The sequence below is a fragment of the Hemibagrus wyckioides genome, linkage group LG15, assembly GCF_019097595.1.
Source record: "Hemibagrus wyckioides isolate EC202008001 linkage group LG15, SWU_Hwy_1.0, whole genome shotgun sequence".
Classification (NCBI taxonomy): Eukaryota; Metazoa; Chordata; class Actinopteri; order Siluriformes; family Bagridae; genus Hemibagrus; species Hemibagrus wyckioides.
The window spans coordinates 17,051,702-17,068,417 of NC_080724.1; the positions used below are offsets into that span (position 1 = coordinate 17,051,702).

General features: G+C 38.7%; 2 protein-coding genes across 4 annotated transcripts in view; one reads left to right on the top strand and one right to left on the bottom strand.

The window, feature by feature from the left end:
- Positions 1–1,776: 1,776 nt before the first annotated feature.
- Positions 1,777–5,830, top strand: mipa (major intrinsic protein of lens fiber a). The gene is made up of 4 exons (XM_058409841.1): positions 1,777–2,815; positions 3,097–3,261; positions 3,417–3,497; positions 4,294–5,830. Exons 1-4 carry the CDS (start codon positions 2,456–2,458, stop codon positions 4,477–4,479), a joined length of 792 nt encoding a protein of 263 aa, XP_058265824.1. The 5' UTR covers positions 1,777–2,455; the 3' UTR covers positions 4,480–5,830.
- Positions 5,831–9,181: 3,351 nt separating this feature from the next.
- Positions 9,182–16,716, bottom strand: part of stat6 (signal transducer and activator of transcription 6, interleukin-4 induced) — a 34,042-nt gene continuing 26,507 nt past the window's right edge. For 2 of the 3 annotated variants that reach the window (XM_058409838.1, XM_058409839.1), the window contains 5 exons: positions 14,530–14,590; positions 13,512–13,565; positions 13,249–13,275; positions 11,227–11,328; positions 9,182–11,031 (listed from right to left, as the gene is read on the bottom strand). In XM_058409838.1, the coding sequence (XP_058265821.1) occupies positions 10,965–11,031; positions 11,227–11,328; positions 13,249–13,275; positions 13,512–13,565; positions 14,530–14,590 (311 nt within the window). In that variant the 3' untranslated portion in view covers positions 9,182–10,964. Of the gene's footprint in view, positions 11,109–11,226; positions 11,329–13,248; positions 13,276–13,511; positions 13,566–14,529; positions 14,591–16,716 lie in introns of all 3 variants that reach the window. The other variant, XM_058409840.1, reaches the window with a different exon arrangement.

Consider the following 16,716-nt stretch of genomic DNA (forward strand, 5'->3'; position numbering starts at 1 on the left):
CAGAGCTCCAGGGATTTCTCCGGAGCTCCGGTTACTGCCTGTAGTGCTGTGTTTCACATGGTCTCACAATGTTCACATGGATTTGCCTCCAGCTTCCCTAGTTAACTCCCACTGTGCCACACCTTGCATATAAGGAGATTGAATACGCCAAATTGGCCATAGATATGAGCAAGTGTGTGACCGGCATCCCATCTAGGGTGAATTGTCCTGCTTTGCACCCAGTCTTCCATGGATAGGCTAACAAAACCGATGAAGCAAATGAGCCAGGATTCTGTGCCAGGTTTCGGCTGTATAGTTGAGAATAGCGGGTAATTGATAGTCTTGGGGTTTGAACTTACATCCTTCTTGGCCTTTAGAGCAGAACTAAACCATCGAGCCACAACACTATTAACCACTTTAGAAGGACGTGTGAAGAGAAATTGCACAGTATTGAAGAGACAGAGTCATTAGTGTCTTAACTTCATGGAAAAATCAAAGGAAACTGTAGCTGTTCCTTTATTATCTCTTGTGCAGCAGCTTAAGCTCTATTAATACTGTATATCGTGTCATAGCGTACCCTTCATTTATATGGTATGAGCATAGTGGAGAAGGTCAGGTGAAATGTTCTGCCGGTTTTACCCTATGACAGCAGTTATTTCTCTGATAAATATGCTCTCTAACAAGAGCAACACAAATCGGAGAAGGAAACTGCTAGCACTTTGTTAACCCTGTTATTAAAAGGCAAATGGATGAGGGCAGCAGTATTCTTTCAGCGCTGTCCAGCTCTGGATGATAGAGGCTCAGCTCCAGCTCATCCTGCCCCCGCCTGTTCCTCTCAAACATGGATTTTCCAGAGCTTTATTGCATAGCAGCGGTCAGCACACACAATGTAAAACTCTGCCTAATCAATTCTACTCCAAACAAACTGGCACAGTCTCGACCAAGCAGGCTGGGTCGCAAACGGTCTTCTTTACACCAGAGAGTATTTCTAATAATTGTAAAAAAAAATGTATGTATAATAATATTATTTGAATTTGTACAATATTTTAGCTTTACTGGCACCTTAGAACTTACACATTTCATCAATTGCCATTAGATTTAAGTTTCATTACATTTAGTGTCATTAAATTTAATCTACTGTATGTAGAAATTGGTCATCAGAAATACAATGATTATGAGTTCAGGTCAATCATTACGTCATTCATCTTCATTAATCACTTATGAATTTATCCTGCAGTAGATCCAGAGCCTATCCCAGGAAAAGCAAGCATGGGGTGGAAATACAATCTGGATGGGACTTTCCATCACAGTGCAAAAAAACAGAATCTTTATTTATTCATTTTTATTTTTCATTTTTGAAGAAAGGCCTCCCAGAAATATTATTGCTTATTGGAAAGTTTGTTGTTCCTTGTTTTGCACAGATTTCCTAAAATTTGAAACTCTACGTATGATTATACGATTATATTTCCGTGTAAGTTGTATTTAAAGAAAGCGTTTACGTGTTTTTAATATTTCAGACTTTCCATTGCTACACATAGGGCCGTGTATGTCCGGGTCCTCCAGCGTAACTAGACAGATTGCTCACTTCTTTCACCTCTTTGTCAGCACATAATCCTCACTGTAAGGGCACCAGAGCTTTTAGAGGCCAAGGGTTTACATTGCAGTCTTGTGGAAAGTGACCACTAGACCATTTCCTTTACTATGTTGCACTTCTCTTCACAATGTCCTGGGTCATTTGGGGCCTCTACTCAAGGCTAGACCTAATTCTGTATATAATAACAACAGAGTCGGCAGACATTTTCCATTGTTTTTGCACATGCCTAGTTTAACCGATGGTCAAAAAAAACTGAAAAGTAATCCTGGTTCACTGTAAGTTTAATACAAATTGAGCAAAGACATGGTTCTGTTACCTGACCCCAGTAGGGTGGAACTGAGGACAGAGATTGTGGAAGTGTATAGCTATAAAACTGAACTGAAAGTAAATTGGTAGCATTGCACCTGTCCATAAGCCAGAGTTTAGAAAGCATGAGTGGGAAAAGAGTTAAGTATTACTCTTTTGACTCGTATTGTTCATACACCCCTCCCATGGGCCTGTTAGGGGTTGATGGTGTCACTCTAGCCTAAGGGCATTATAAATACCCCCTGCATCACTGGCCCCAACACCAGGCTGAATGTCTGCAGGACATGCTCACTCTTTATTTGTCTATCTTTACTAGCACTAACCTGCATTCAGACAGATGCAGACACCAACAGCTGTCAGTCCCAGACACAAATCTTTATGACAAAAATCGATGATTTCACTCTAAAGTCAGGTGTTAGAGAAGTGTCTGTGCTTTAAAAGTTACCATCCGTTGTTTTTAGTATCCTTCCACCAAAATATATCAGGCTCCTGCTGTAAATTTAGAGTTGATCGGACACACGTATCGTTCTTAGTGAAACGCCCCTCCAGTGTTTTGAACTCACCTCTACTGCAGCCATGTGGGAGTTCCGGTCCATGTCTTTCTGGCGGGCCGTTTTTGCCGAGTTCTACGGCACAATGTTTTTTGTCTTCTTTGGCCTTGGTGCTGCTTTGCGCTGGACCAGTGGCGCTTACAACGTGCTCCACGTGTCCTTCTGCTTTGGGATGGCGGCTGCCACGTTCATCCAGTCCATCGGTCACATCAGCGGTGGCCACATCAACCCGGCCGTCACCTTCGCCTACGTGGTCAGCTCCCAGATGTCCCTGTTCCGTGCTTTCTTCTACATATGTGCTCAGTGTTTGGGGGCGCTGGCTGGTGCTGCTGTTCTGTATGGAGTGACGCCGGGCAACATGAGGGGCAACCTGGCTCTCAATACAGTAAGTAAATTGAGCTTTACTTCAGTCTGATCTTGACAAAATGTGGATTGTGAACAAAAAAATGATTGTGTACAAAGTCTATTCTGGTCATTTTGAGCAGTTTTTAATTCTGAGAATAAAAATGCCAAATGTGTAATAAGCTAGTCAATTGAACCATACAGTCATTTTTACATTCCTTCAGTAAATTAAACGGGTGTGACCATATAATTTGGCCACAGTGTTAATTACAACAGAAATGCTGATGCTGACTCTGCTCTATCGCTATGACTTCCTGTGCCTAGCTGCAGCCCGGTGTTAGCCTCGGGATGGCCACAACCATAGAAGTGTTCCTGACTTTGCAGCTGGTGGTGTGCGTCTTTTCTGTAACCGATGATAGGCGTAATGGTCGTATGGGCTCTGCTGCTCTAGCCATCGGCTTCTCCGTGCTCATGGGCCATCTGCTTGGGGTATGTACACAGGCTGGGGAGATGCTCTTATTAACATTCTATTGTGTTTCTTTTATAATAAAATGTATAACTGGCCTTTTCGTAGCCAAACTTTAGTATGTTTGGCCATAAGAAATTATTGTGTTGTGTCTAAAGTTTCTATTGAAACCTTTTAGATGTACTACACTGGTGCTGGAATGAACCCTGCCAGGTCCTTTGCACCTGCCGTGATTTTCAGGAACTTCATCAACCACTGGGTAAGTATGGATTTTATCTAAAGGGACTTACAAGTAAAAGTGAATATAAGTAAAGAGAATCTGAGTGCAAGAGCTCATAATCTGCTTAGAGATGTTTTAACTCACAACATACAAGTCATGACCACAGTGCTTTATATCTCGAACCGACTGGTGCCTGCAAGGTGAGTTGCACTTGCAATGAAAACACTGATAATTTTCCACTTCCTGTTCCCTCTAAGGCCCCATGTATACATGGTATTACCTTACATCCTTGTAATCTGATCTTGTGTAAAGTGGCCAGATCATACAAGCCTCCTGATATCCCTATACTGCAAAGGTCCATCTAATTCAATGCATGATTGTGCTACATATGAAAATATGTAACTAACAGTAGACCTTGCGATTAAAACAGCCCATACAGGTAGATGAGATAGGACTCACAAGACATTCTTACCTGGAAACAAATGTAGAGGAAAACTGATGTGATAAATGTGGGTAACACCCTTCCTCCTGAGGAAATGATGTATGAAATCTGATCATAAGAGGTCAATGGAGAGACAGGGTTAAACGGGTATGTGCTTCAGCTTTGTACTTGTACTGTCTATTTGTGATTAGATCAGTTGAGACAAGTGTGAACAGGACCTTAGATCCCATTCCCTAAGAAATGTGAGTTGACAAATAGCGTCTGCTCTAACGTGTATTTGAAATATTACAGGGCTTGAAACACAAAACATTACAGTGGCATCTCTAATTGAATTTTAACAGCAAGTGTTGGAGATCAAAACCTAAACATCTATGTTTTAAACATCTCTGACAGGTGTACTGGGTTGGCCCTTTTATTGGCGGTGCTATGGGTGCTCTGCTCTACGACTTCATTCTGTTCCCACGTATGCGTGGCTTCTCCGAAAGAATCGCCGTGCTCAAAGGCAGTCGACCCGCCGAAGCCGAGGGCCAGCAGGACACACGGGGCGAGCCCATCGAGCTCAAAACACAAGCTCTATAAACAAACAGTCAGGAATGGTTGCCGTTCTTGCCCTTTTATCACCTCACCGAACGCATACACTTATACCCTTTTTTATCCTCCTCACTCTGCATCCAGAGCCTGGGCGTGTTGAACCATCTCCCACATCACCTTCACCTCACCCCTTCAGACTGCACGACCTAGAACGAGGCTTTAGTAGAAGACTTTGGCACGTAGGGCAGCGCTCTGTGGCTAAATCTGCTCAGGACAGGGGCGTCTCTTTGACTTGTAGTGCGCTACAGTAGTGGACTTCATTCTGCATGCTTTTTCGGTTTCACAGTGTTCTTGAGTGTTCGCTATTGTTTTAGCAAGTTTTCACTTTTGTTTTGTTTTTATCTTTTATTATATTATAGAAAATTGAAGGTAATTTCAAGGCAACTGAGATATATTTCCAGTTGTGTGTGTGTGTTTTATTGAGTTTTTATTTAGGCTTTTTATTCCCATTATATCATGTTTGTTTTTTGTTTTTCTAAGCGAAAGCCACCCCCAGCGTTACATTTTGGTGTCTTGATGAAGCAATATGTTATGAGAGGACATGTGATTTTGACATGCATAGGGACGTTCTTATGCATGGAAAAAGTCCGGACACCTTCGAGCAGCTCATTGCTTTTTCTTTTTAAATAGAGACAAAAACAACTACTTTGTTCAAGCTCTGTCAGAGTTTAGTATAACACATTCAGTGGAAAGTGCATTCTGCACTCTTCCTCATACTTGAGCTCACAGATGCCTACGATTGCTTAATGTCACTCTGACGAGGAAGACAATGCCATCCAGTTTTATCACTCCAGCTAAAGGTGGCCGTGGCATCATTAAGATTCAAGCTTGTGATCTTCCAACATCATGTAATTTATTACTAGTTATATTCAGTATAAATAGTCCACTATGCAGTGTAATCTGTTAACAGTAAGCTTTGGTTGCTAAGCATACATAACAGACAACGATCTGGGCCTTCTGTAAGGCAGAAGTTATTCAACATGGCGTAAAAGTATCGAAGATCTAGAGCACGGCTCTCAGCCAATCAGAAGTGAGAGAGCTGACCCGATCCCTTTATATAATTTCCATCCCCCCCCCCCCTCCCACAGTTTGTTATTCGAAATCTTTAAAAGAAAATTTCAGTGTCTGGACTCAATTATCTCTCTTAACCACAACCCTAGTTAATGAAAATGTCCCTTCTTAATACACATGTAAGTTTCTGTGTTTTATCAAACTCATGTGAACCAACACTGTTCTTGTACCTCCAGGATTTCGGATTGTTGATTGTAATTTTAACTTGATTTATTTTTTTTTCTGGCATGCATTTCCTAATCATCCGTCACTATAAGACTTGGCCTGCGTAGCTTTATTGTTTCCTTTAACAGGTTTGGTTACATCTTGTGTGTTGAGTAGAAGTTTAATAGATAAGATCGGATTTTGTCATAGACCTCCGCTTATTTGTGTACTTTTGGCGAAAATGCATGATTACACTTAAGTTGAGCAAATGTTGTTTTGAAGGCAAAACGAGTGCATGAAAATGCAGTGATTTATATCTTTTATTTTTCTCCTATTGTTAGAGAGAGAGAGAGAGAGAGAGGCGGGGGGGGGTATTTATATGTTTAACCAATTTGAGCGTCTCTTCCTGTTTTTCACATCATCAGCACCGGCTTTTCCTGCGCCAAAAAAAAAAAGTGACGCTGGTGAGACCACAACCGGACATTAAACGTAAATCCTTGACCTCTCCCACACGTGTCCTGCCGTTCCGGGAAAAAGACTTCACAGACAAACACACATGCTCTGTTCGAGTGCTCATGTACCAAACCTGAACGTTTCATCTAGTGGACATTCCTTCATGTTTACATAAATAGAAATCATTTGTGCTCGAGATGTAGAGTAAAGATTTCCTCTTTTTGTAATTCCAAGTGTTCAAACTAGACAAATATACATTAATGATCATTTCATGATTCAACGACTGTGACTTATTTCATACTATCGGAGCGATATTATTAACACACATCCGTTTTCATCACCGCTGTACTGTAAGCTTGTTACATAATGCTATTATTGTGTCTATTTCAACTACACACCTTACATTACAGCATCTTTCGCCTGAACCTTATTCTTCACTACGTAACTTTTCTCGGACGAAGACAAGGGGAAAAAAAAAGAAAGCGTCTGTTTTGCACTCGCACTAGTTTACGTGCTACACTGGCTCAAGAAACATTTTATTACATTTTGTTTTTAGAGCATTTTAAGGCGACGACAGTGTGCATCATGACAGAAGGCTAGCCTGGTTGTATATTTATTTGCAGTTCATTTTTGACTCCATGCTTCCTCTTTATAACTCACTCATGGCACAAAAGAACATTTTACAAAAAAACAAAACAAAAAGAAACCAAAAAAAAAAAAAAAGCAGTATTATTACAAGGCAATATCACATTTCATAGCAGAAAAGACATGATTATTTCAGATTTAATAACAATAATTGGAAAAAAAAAGACAAACTAAAGGCTACACAGAAAACACTGCATTATGATTAAAGGTCCCCTTAATATGAAACACGTGTATGTGTGTAAGACAGAACATGCACCTTGAAGATTTCGGTTATGGAAGAGTCTATTCTACGGATGAACGAGTCCAAGCTTATTAACATTTCTTACATAAATCCCTTTATAAAGACAGGAACGATACAAATACAGAGAAATTGTATAGAACTACTGCATAGATAACATATCTGCTCGGATACTGTCTTTTTGATTACGAGTGAATTTGTATTCTGTTCTCTGAGTAGACCTTTGGCTTTCTGAATACTGAATATTACAGAAGTCCTGAAGAGGAATGAAAGTAACCAGCAATTGAAAGAGGACAGAGGGTGCGGGGACGGTGTGGAAGTTTACATTGCTGTCTGTGGAATTAAAGCTATGTTTCTTTATATGACTAAATAGAGTGATGAATTAAAGACGCTGACGTTACAGAACTGCCTGCAAAATCTTAAACTGGAGAATGAAATGGTGTGTGTGTGTGTGTGTGTGAGAGAGAGAGAGAGAGAGTGAGAGTGTGTGTGCGGAGGTCTGGGAACCCCCCCCCCCACAGTTTGTTATTCTATATCTTTAAAAGAAAATTTCAGTGTCTGGTCTCAATTATTTCTCATAACCACAACCCCAGATGTCCCTTCTTAATACAAATCCAACTTTCTGTATTTTATCAAACTCATGTGAACTGACACTGTTGTTGTGTCTCCAGGATTTTGGATTATTCAGCTTGCTTTTTTTTTTGGCATGCATTTCCTCCTGATTCCTAATCATCCATCATTATAAGACTTGGCCTGCGTAGGTTTATTGTTACTGGTTTGGTTACATCTTGTGTGTTCAGTAGGAGTTTAATAGATAAGATCGGATTTGCCATTAGCCCTTCGCTTATTTGTGTACTTTTGGCAAAAATGCATGACTACACTTAAGTTGAGCAAACGTTGTTTTGAAGGCAAAACGAGTGCATGAAAATGGAGTGATTTATATCCTCGCTCTTACTGTTGTATTTGTGTAACTGATGCGAGCGTCTGATCATCAGCACCAGCTTTCCTGTGCAAAGAAGTGACGTTGGTGAGATCTCAAACGTAAATATTTGGCCTCACCTCCCTGCACGTGTCCTTCTGTTCCAGGAGCAGCTCTGCCTCATCCCCTGAGATAAAAAAATCACTAAAACCCGAGCCTCGGCTCTCCACTCGACTGATGTCTGTCCAGGCTTAAAATATCGCTGGTTAATTCCCCGGGATCTAAGTCTTGCGTGGGATTTAAACACTTTCACTCTGTCCTTTGTCGTCTGCTGTATGCAGCGTGTAAGCGCTCTTCTTCGTCTCGATGATGAAGTGATGGATCAGCTTGAGTGAAATTTTTACAAGGCAGCCTGAATCTGATTACAAAAATAAATGGCTCATGCTTATTTCCGATTCATTTCGGCATGCAGCCATGTAAGAACTTAATCAAAGTGTGGCATATGTTGTGTGAGGAAATGACACACAGCTAGCAGGCTTTTAGACCTTAAGATCTTTAGCAGACTGACCACTCATCCAGAATGATCTCATTATTATGGCAAGGATGACAATTAACCTATATAAAGCATTGCTTTGGGAAAATATATATTTGTTGCTTTCGGGTCAAATTTGGCTGTTATTTCTGTCTGTTTTCCAGACATCTGAAGGGTTTTCCCAGACCACCAGACAAACCTCCACATCACTGGCATAAAAAAAACATTCCAGAAGCACCAAGATCAGAATATGTCTGACTTTTCAAATGTATGAAGTTTAGTGCCTCTGAGTACCTTTTTGGATCAAGCTGCTTAGCTGCTCACTCATTGTGAAAACCATGAAAGCCCTTTTCCTATGACATGGTTCATCCATGCCAAAGAAACACAGGCGTGAAGAGGAGTGAAAGGAATGAACGCTTGCTTAAAGCCACAGCCAGGAATTTTAGATTAGACAAGTGGAAGACCAACACTGATTTCTCGAATGTTTGTAGAAAGAAAGGTTTTTGTATTTCTGCACTGGCAATGGATTAATATTTTCGTTACACACTCAGGCTCTGATTTACTTCCAAATCAACTGCATGTGTAGTTAGTGAGCTTATTGTGGATGATTTTCTGATTTCTGCCTACACGATGTCAACAGATGATGTTCGCGGATGCTTGTTGTTCAATACGATCGTAGACGTGTGTAAAAAAAAAAAAAAAAAAAAAATTCTTATATATATATTTGATTTCAGCTACGGAGGAAGACTCCATCAAGCCAATCCATCTTGTAGGAGATGCTCCAGGAAGCATGGGGTGAAATCTCATCAGATTATCTTGAAAAATTGACCACTACAATGCCTAGGCTGTAATTGCCACAAAAGGTGTTTTTTTTTGATGAAGGCAAAGAAAACCTTCATCATGTCCATCAAAATCATTATTTCTAACTCTGTCCTGTTCTTTTGCTATGTTTTCTATTCAGACTAATTTCGTGTGTGTTTCCTTGGAAAACAATACAATTTTTGAGTGATCCCAAACTTTTGAGTGGTGATATATATATATATATATATATATATATATATATACGCATGATTGACTGATTGAAACAACGGCAGTAAAACTAAACTAAGCGGTTTTATTTAAAGCAAGTGAAAATGCAATTTCAATAATTAGCGGAAAGTTCATCTAGTGTATCAAGTTTATAAATACAAGGATACACACATGAGGATTTGCCCACACATTATTTAGAATAAATCTACACTTGGTGAATACTGAATATACTTTATTACGGTAATATTTTGTCATTTATAAATATATAAGTGACTAGGCATATTAGTAAACGTTAACACTCGCATTGAGTGTGTTAAATAAATTCACTTCACAATATATATACATACATAAATATATATATATGTGTGTGTGTTAACGTTTTTTAATATGCCGATATATATTGTGTGTTATATATATTTGCACCGATATATAGTGTGTTAAATAAATTCATTAAATATTCATTAAGACAAAGGTGTAAAACTGGCAACACGTGGTATTTTGTTCGCATGAACAGCACAATCCTCAGTAAACTCTGTTAGCACTTATTCTTAGAGTCTTATCAAGTCTGAACACGTGCAAAGCTTCAGAACTAGCAGTAGTTTTTGTTTTTCTAATCCCTCCAGCTCAGTTCTAAACCTGCCTTAGCCTCCGATCTTTCAGACTGAGACGGTAAAGATTCCTCAAGTTCTTTGTAATGCACATTTTTGTAAGAGCGTCTGCCAAAAGGTGTAAACCAACAGCCAGTGAAATACAAATTCTGATTTAGCCCTTTTTGTATTTGTAAACAACGTGAAAGATGACTTCATTCCTCACTGTGGCTTTAAGGGATTGTGGCAGTATGTCAGGATCTGTGCAAGCTCAGCTGAGTTATGTGTAATTTCTTTCCTGTTAGGCAAAAGAAATACGAAGCATAAAAAGATTTGTCTTTGGTTTTTTTTTTTGTTTGTTTTTTTAACCATCACACCATTTACAGGCTTAAAGGTACTCTATGTAATATCTGCAGTTTTTATTTAGAAGGTCACACAGCTGGACGAACTGTACGAAAGTGGAGTAAACAACATGCATGCCTAGTGTGGAACAAACCGACAGCCGCCATTAGGCTTCATTATTCACATCCACGTCGGCTACTGTTGAGACAAATTCGTTCGATATGTTAATTTAGCCTTTTAATTGTGCCTTTAAGCCTGCGTGTATAACCCAAACTTAAATATCACAGCTGTGATAAATAAAGTTCAGGCTAAAGAGTGTGCACTGTTCTGTACATCCTTAGTGTAGCAGGCCACTTGGATACCCTTAATACAAACAACAACATGCCAAGTTCCGTCCCCAGGGAGCTTACTAATTCATCTTATGCCCCAAAGCATGTTAGCGTGTGTTTTTGCATGTAATGCTCTGCTTCTGGATCAGTGCGGGGCTCCTGCTGCAGGCGGCAGTCTTTCGTATCATAACTGAGTGTTCAAATCGGACAGAATATCCTCCAGCTCCATGTTACTTGATGCTTCTGGTGTCCTGATAACAAAAAGCGGTTCCAACTTACCAAATCTGACATTTACAGCTGTTTTTTTTATTGTTGGTAAATAAAATCCCTGAATGAGATGAGACAAAATAATAAGATAACTTGCAAAGTGTAAAGAAAAAAAAAAAAGCATGCTTATGTGTTGGGCTGGAAGCGTGTGTGAACACATGCAGTGTGTGACGACTCACATGTTATTGCTGTAGAGGAGATTAGGGTACATCTCTCCTTGGCTGGACATGGGGGCTTCGGGATACGAAGGAGCAAACGGAGTCGTGGGGAGAGAGACAGGACTGCGCAAAAAGGGTCACATGATTCAAACGTTACGTTTACACGATTTAACGCTGTCTTCCTAATAAGAGATAAATCTGCAAAGTCATTTTCTGCCTCTGGGTGTGGAACAAACTCACACACCTTCAATAAGGCGAGTCTTTTGTTTGCTCGATGACGTAAAAACTTATTAATAGCTACTTTACAGTTACACACCTGAGTGGTTATCGGTTCTGCTTCCACTGTAGTGAACTTTAAACATTGGCGCAACATTTTGGACTGAAAGTCTAGCACAGAAAGTAAGGCTAACATTGATGATTTCCTTCTCTAAACGAAAAAATCGATTAGCATTGTTCAGTGTCAGAGATTTACCCCAGTACAGTGTTCTGTATATTATATTATAGCTGATCTAAAGGCAATACTTCTCTTTATATTCAGCATTGCTTTTAAATGTAAAGTTTACAGTTCACAGTGTAAATGAGAGAAGGAGTTACTTTCCTAGGGAAGACTACCTGAAGTTGACGAGGTGGGGAGGTGTGTTTTTGGCGGCTTTGACCTGGTCACACACTGGGGAATTACAAGTCGTAACTTTGCCTCGAACGTATGGAATAAAATCACTGTCAAAAATGATCGTACGTAATTCAGAACATTCACGTGTAATTTTAATTTATTCGTGCGTAATATAAAACTATTGTATGTAATTCTGTGTTTTGTCCGAGTTGGATTCCGAAATCTACGACCGCGACAGTTTACAGATACGAGATTTTGTGTGTTTGTTACAGTACAACTCCAAAATGTACGACTGTGACAGTTTACAGACAAAGTGCTAGTTTTCACAACACATGCGAAATCATGCGGAATTACGCCCACAAATGTAGTGTGTTAAACTTTAATAATTCCGGCTGTCATGTGTATAACAGAGGTGTTGTGAAAACTAGCGCTGTGTCTGTAAACTGTCATAGTCATACATTTTGGAGTTGTTCTCTAACAAACACACAAAATCTCGTATCTGTAAACTGTCATGGTCGTAGATTTCGGAATCCAACTCGGACCAAACACAGATTTACATACAGTACATAAATTGTATTAAAATTAATATAATTAAAATTACACACAAATGTTCTGAAATACGTACGATTATTTTTGACAGCGATTTTATTCCACACGAACGCAGCATAATATAGAAGCACGTGACCTGAAATCTTTTTTGAAATTCTCCTTTTTTGAAATTCTCCTTTGTAACGAAAGCATTTTGCAAAATAGCACGTTACTATACGGAACTATAAAATTAACTGCATAACTTCCATCTTTCTGATAAACTTCTGCTTTCAGACTTTGTTTGGTCGAGGTTGGGGAGTTGAACAATGCTAAAGGCTATCCTAGCTTTCCTCTTTTTATAACATTGCCGCATTCTTCTACATGGTGAATGCGAGCACTGATGATGTTACTAACTAATTCACTACAACCGCTTTATAGCTTCTTGACAAACTCGATCAGTAAAACACAAAATGGATTTTTGGGCTAACTGACAACACTTGAGGAAATGGGTTTGATTTTTTCACCAAACAGTTGCTTTACATGCGTCGTCCATTGTCACCTCACAATTACTTCTTAAGTTTAAATCAAGTTTTTAGTCAAATCTTTTATCTATCTTAAATAAATAAATAAATAAATAAATAAATAAATAAAATATTAATTTTGTTTTCATTTTATAAAATAAGGTCCTAAAACTAAATAAAAAAATAACACTTTACAGTGGTAAATAATATAATATCACAACTATAATAATTAATATCGCTGTATATCATCCAAAGGATTATGAGCACATGCTTGTCTTCTAACCTTCTATGTCATGTTTCAGTAAATCATGTCACTAAGTCTAGCTCTCAGGAGCAGCATTATTAAGTTGAAGATTATTGAGTTGTATGAAAAGTTATACTTACGTTCGCATACCAAACATATCCTGGGGCCTAAAGAAGCAGGAACAGTGATTAAAACATGACCTCCAACAGATTCAAATGTCATAATGGTTTATCTGCCACTGAGTTTCAGTGACTAATTCTTGCATGTGTGATTAAGATCGTAAGTATTTTGTCTTTAAACATTAACACTAACAAATGTCCTCTGTCTTGAGGTACATTCACCAGGCCAGGTCACCTGGAGGCCAAGCTCTTGAGTGAGTCAATGTGTGTGTTTAAATATTTACACATGGAAGTCCTGCATTGGTTCAGCTGGAGGCATCATGACAGTTCCTGGCTCCCTGGACACCAAACACACACGGGTCAAGCATAAATAAAACAAATACAGTCATTTCGTATCTTCCCAATTCCTGCCTCAGAGCATCTTCACTTCAAAATAAATCCATTCTGTGAACGTTTCCGAAAGAACGCGACAAGTAATACAAGATCTTACCGTAGAGGAATATATTATTAGACACTAATGGAAATTGATCTGGTATTTCTTACTGTACGAGCGGTCAGTTTCAGAATTATTGGCACCCTTCATTCCAATTAATATATAATATAAAGCGAATATGAAGAGATTTTTTTTCTTGTCATCAATAATCGATAATAATTTGGGCCTCATATATTTAAAAAAATATATATATATCTTGGCATCAATAATAATTTACTAATCATATATTTTGGATTTTTTGTTTCTTTTAGGAGCTCTCAAGTCAATCCACAAGAGAAAAATGATCAGGAGATGAGATCATGATTTCATTGCCATCCGGGAATCTAGTCACTGGCAGTGCTTTCTGAGTGGGAAGGCATCATTTTCTCATCTGTCAATCAGAACATCACTAGCCAATTGCTGGAGTCTGTGAGCTCATGTATGCTAAAGGGGGCACAAAATAGCACAGATAGATTTTGTTCCTTTCCAGTTTGGCTAGTGGTGGATTGGGGAATGGCAGGTGACCAAAGTGGAGAAACAGTTTATAAATGAAAGTGAGTTTCATCTATAAGGAAAGGTATGTCTAATAAAGATATGTCTAATAAAGATATGTCTAATAAAGGTATGTCTAATAAAGGTATGTCTAATAAAGATATGTCTAATAAAGATATGTCTAATAAAGGTATGTCTAATGTTATTGTCTGAATGTAAAATTAAACCATGTGTCATTGTGTATTGTGCTTGAAGTATGCTGATAATCTGACAGTTGACTGTACTAACTTCAGTTCAGTTGTTTTTAATATAGAGATTATTGATGTTGATGTACTTACTGGTCCACCACAGTGGTGAGCTTGAAGGGCAGGTATCCGTCCGGGTTTGGCGCAGACGGAACTGTGGGAAAAGAAAGAGCTTTGTTTACTTCACAGCATGGTTGTGAATGCATGATGGTACAGTGTGATATGGAAATCTTGGACTAGAACAACACTGATGGAATCACATACAGAAAAAGTTGAAGGTCTGAATTGTTTTTCCCCTGAAATTGTCTTTGTTTGTTTGCTTCGCAGCAGACAAATCAGCTTTACTAGGTGCATCTCACTGCTACTTTCAATGACTTCTTTCTTTCTTTTTCTTTCTTTCTTTCTTTCTTTCTTTCTTTCTTTCTTTCTCTTTCTTTCCTTCCTTCCTTCACTTTTTCATCCCTCTTCCAATATCCTGTGGTGTTTGAACAGCATTTAACCAGCATTTTTCTTTCTTTCTTTCTTTCTTTCTTTCTTTCTTTCTTTCTTTCTTTCTTTCTTTCTTTCTTTCTTTCCTTCCTTCCTTCTTTCACTTTTTCATCCCTCTTCCAATATCCTGTGGTGTTTGAACAGCATTTAACCAGCATTTTCCTTCCCTGCCTTCCTTCCTTCCTTTCTTTCTTTCTTTCTTTCTTTCTTTCTTTCTTTCTTTCTTTCTTTCTTTCTTTCCTTAATTCCATATCTTTCTTTCTTTCCTTCACTTATTCATCCCTCTTCCAATTTTCTATGGTGTTTGAACAGCATTTAACCAGCATTTTTCCTTCCTTTTCTTTCTTTCTTTCTTTCTTTCTTTCTTTCTTTCTTTCTTTTTCTTTCTTTCTTTCTTTCTTTTCTTCCTTCCTTCCTTCCTTCCTTCCTTCCTTCCTTCCTTCACTTTTTCATCCCTCTTCCAATTTTCTGTGGTGTTTGAACAGCATTTAACCAGCATTTTTCTTTCTTTCTTTCTTTCTTTCTTTCTTTCTTTCTTTCTTTCTTTCTTTCTTTCTTTCTTTCTTTCTTTCTTTCTTTCTTTCTTTCTTTCTTTCTTTCTTTCTTTCTTTCTTTCTTTCTTTCTTTCTTTCTTTCTTTCTTTTGTTTCTTTCCTTCCTTCCTTCCTTTAATTTTTCATCTCTCCTCCAAACTCCTGTGGTGTTTAAACAGCATCCGTTTAGAAGCCATGTGATAAACCGAAAGCTGTGATATTAGGAGTTATATATGATTATCACAGGGTTAATATTATATCGTTCCAGCCATTCGTCATTCAGCTAACAGGAATATTTGCTTGCCGTTTTTGGCTTAAGTATCTCAAATCCTTTAATTTATTTTAATCCCTCTACATCACTTACAACAACATAGTTTCATGCAGTCACAATCAATCACAAATTTGACAATGTGCATATATACACTCAGGGATTTGGGTTGAGTCGTTCACATAAATAATAAATAATCTGTAATAAATTAAAGGATGACAGTTTGATCTAAACAGCACTATTATACAGATGTGTTTTCGAAAGCTGGATAAAGAGCACTGAAAAGCGGGTGTAGATGAAACTGAGCAGTTACAACGTCAACGTCAGAACATCTGCTATACATCCGCAACCAATAGAAGACCAAGAATCGTCTCTGAAACTGAGATCGATGACACTTGAAATATTAAAAAAAAAAAAGCTGGCTTACTGTCTCTCTAGAGGCAGCACAGGGCACTTCCACAAACTGTTCACAAACATCACAAAATAAAATGTGCAGCTGTTCCATATTTCAGGAAGAGAAAACAAACAAAACAAATGATTGTAGTGAATAGACTCGGGCTGAGTAGTGACAGGCTGGCAGGGATGTGAGAGCAGGAACAGTGTGAAACACACGTCAGATTTGCATCCTGTCAAAAACCGATGATGCTTTCAGAAGATAAGCGGCTGAGACATAATGCACACGAGTACATTTTTTATGCACCTACTAAATACCAATACAAATAACGAAGTAATTCCTGGTACGAAACTGCACTGTCATGTGCAAGCACAGTTCCTCATTTGACTAGTTCCTAGCAACTCTGTCTATGAAACTGGTGCGGCTGGGCGTTAATTAAACGTGTTTCTACGTCTGATTCAGTAAAAAAAAAGGAGTCATGGTCTTTTTGTGTTTCGGTCCCAGGGGTTTCTGTGCTCGTCGGTCTCTGTGAATGAGGCGTGACTCTCTTTTACGAGTGGAGCTGAACTGTTTACATTATACCGAATCAGACTGGGT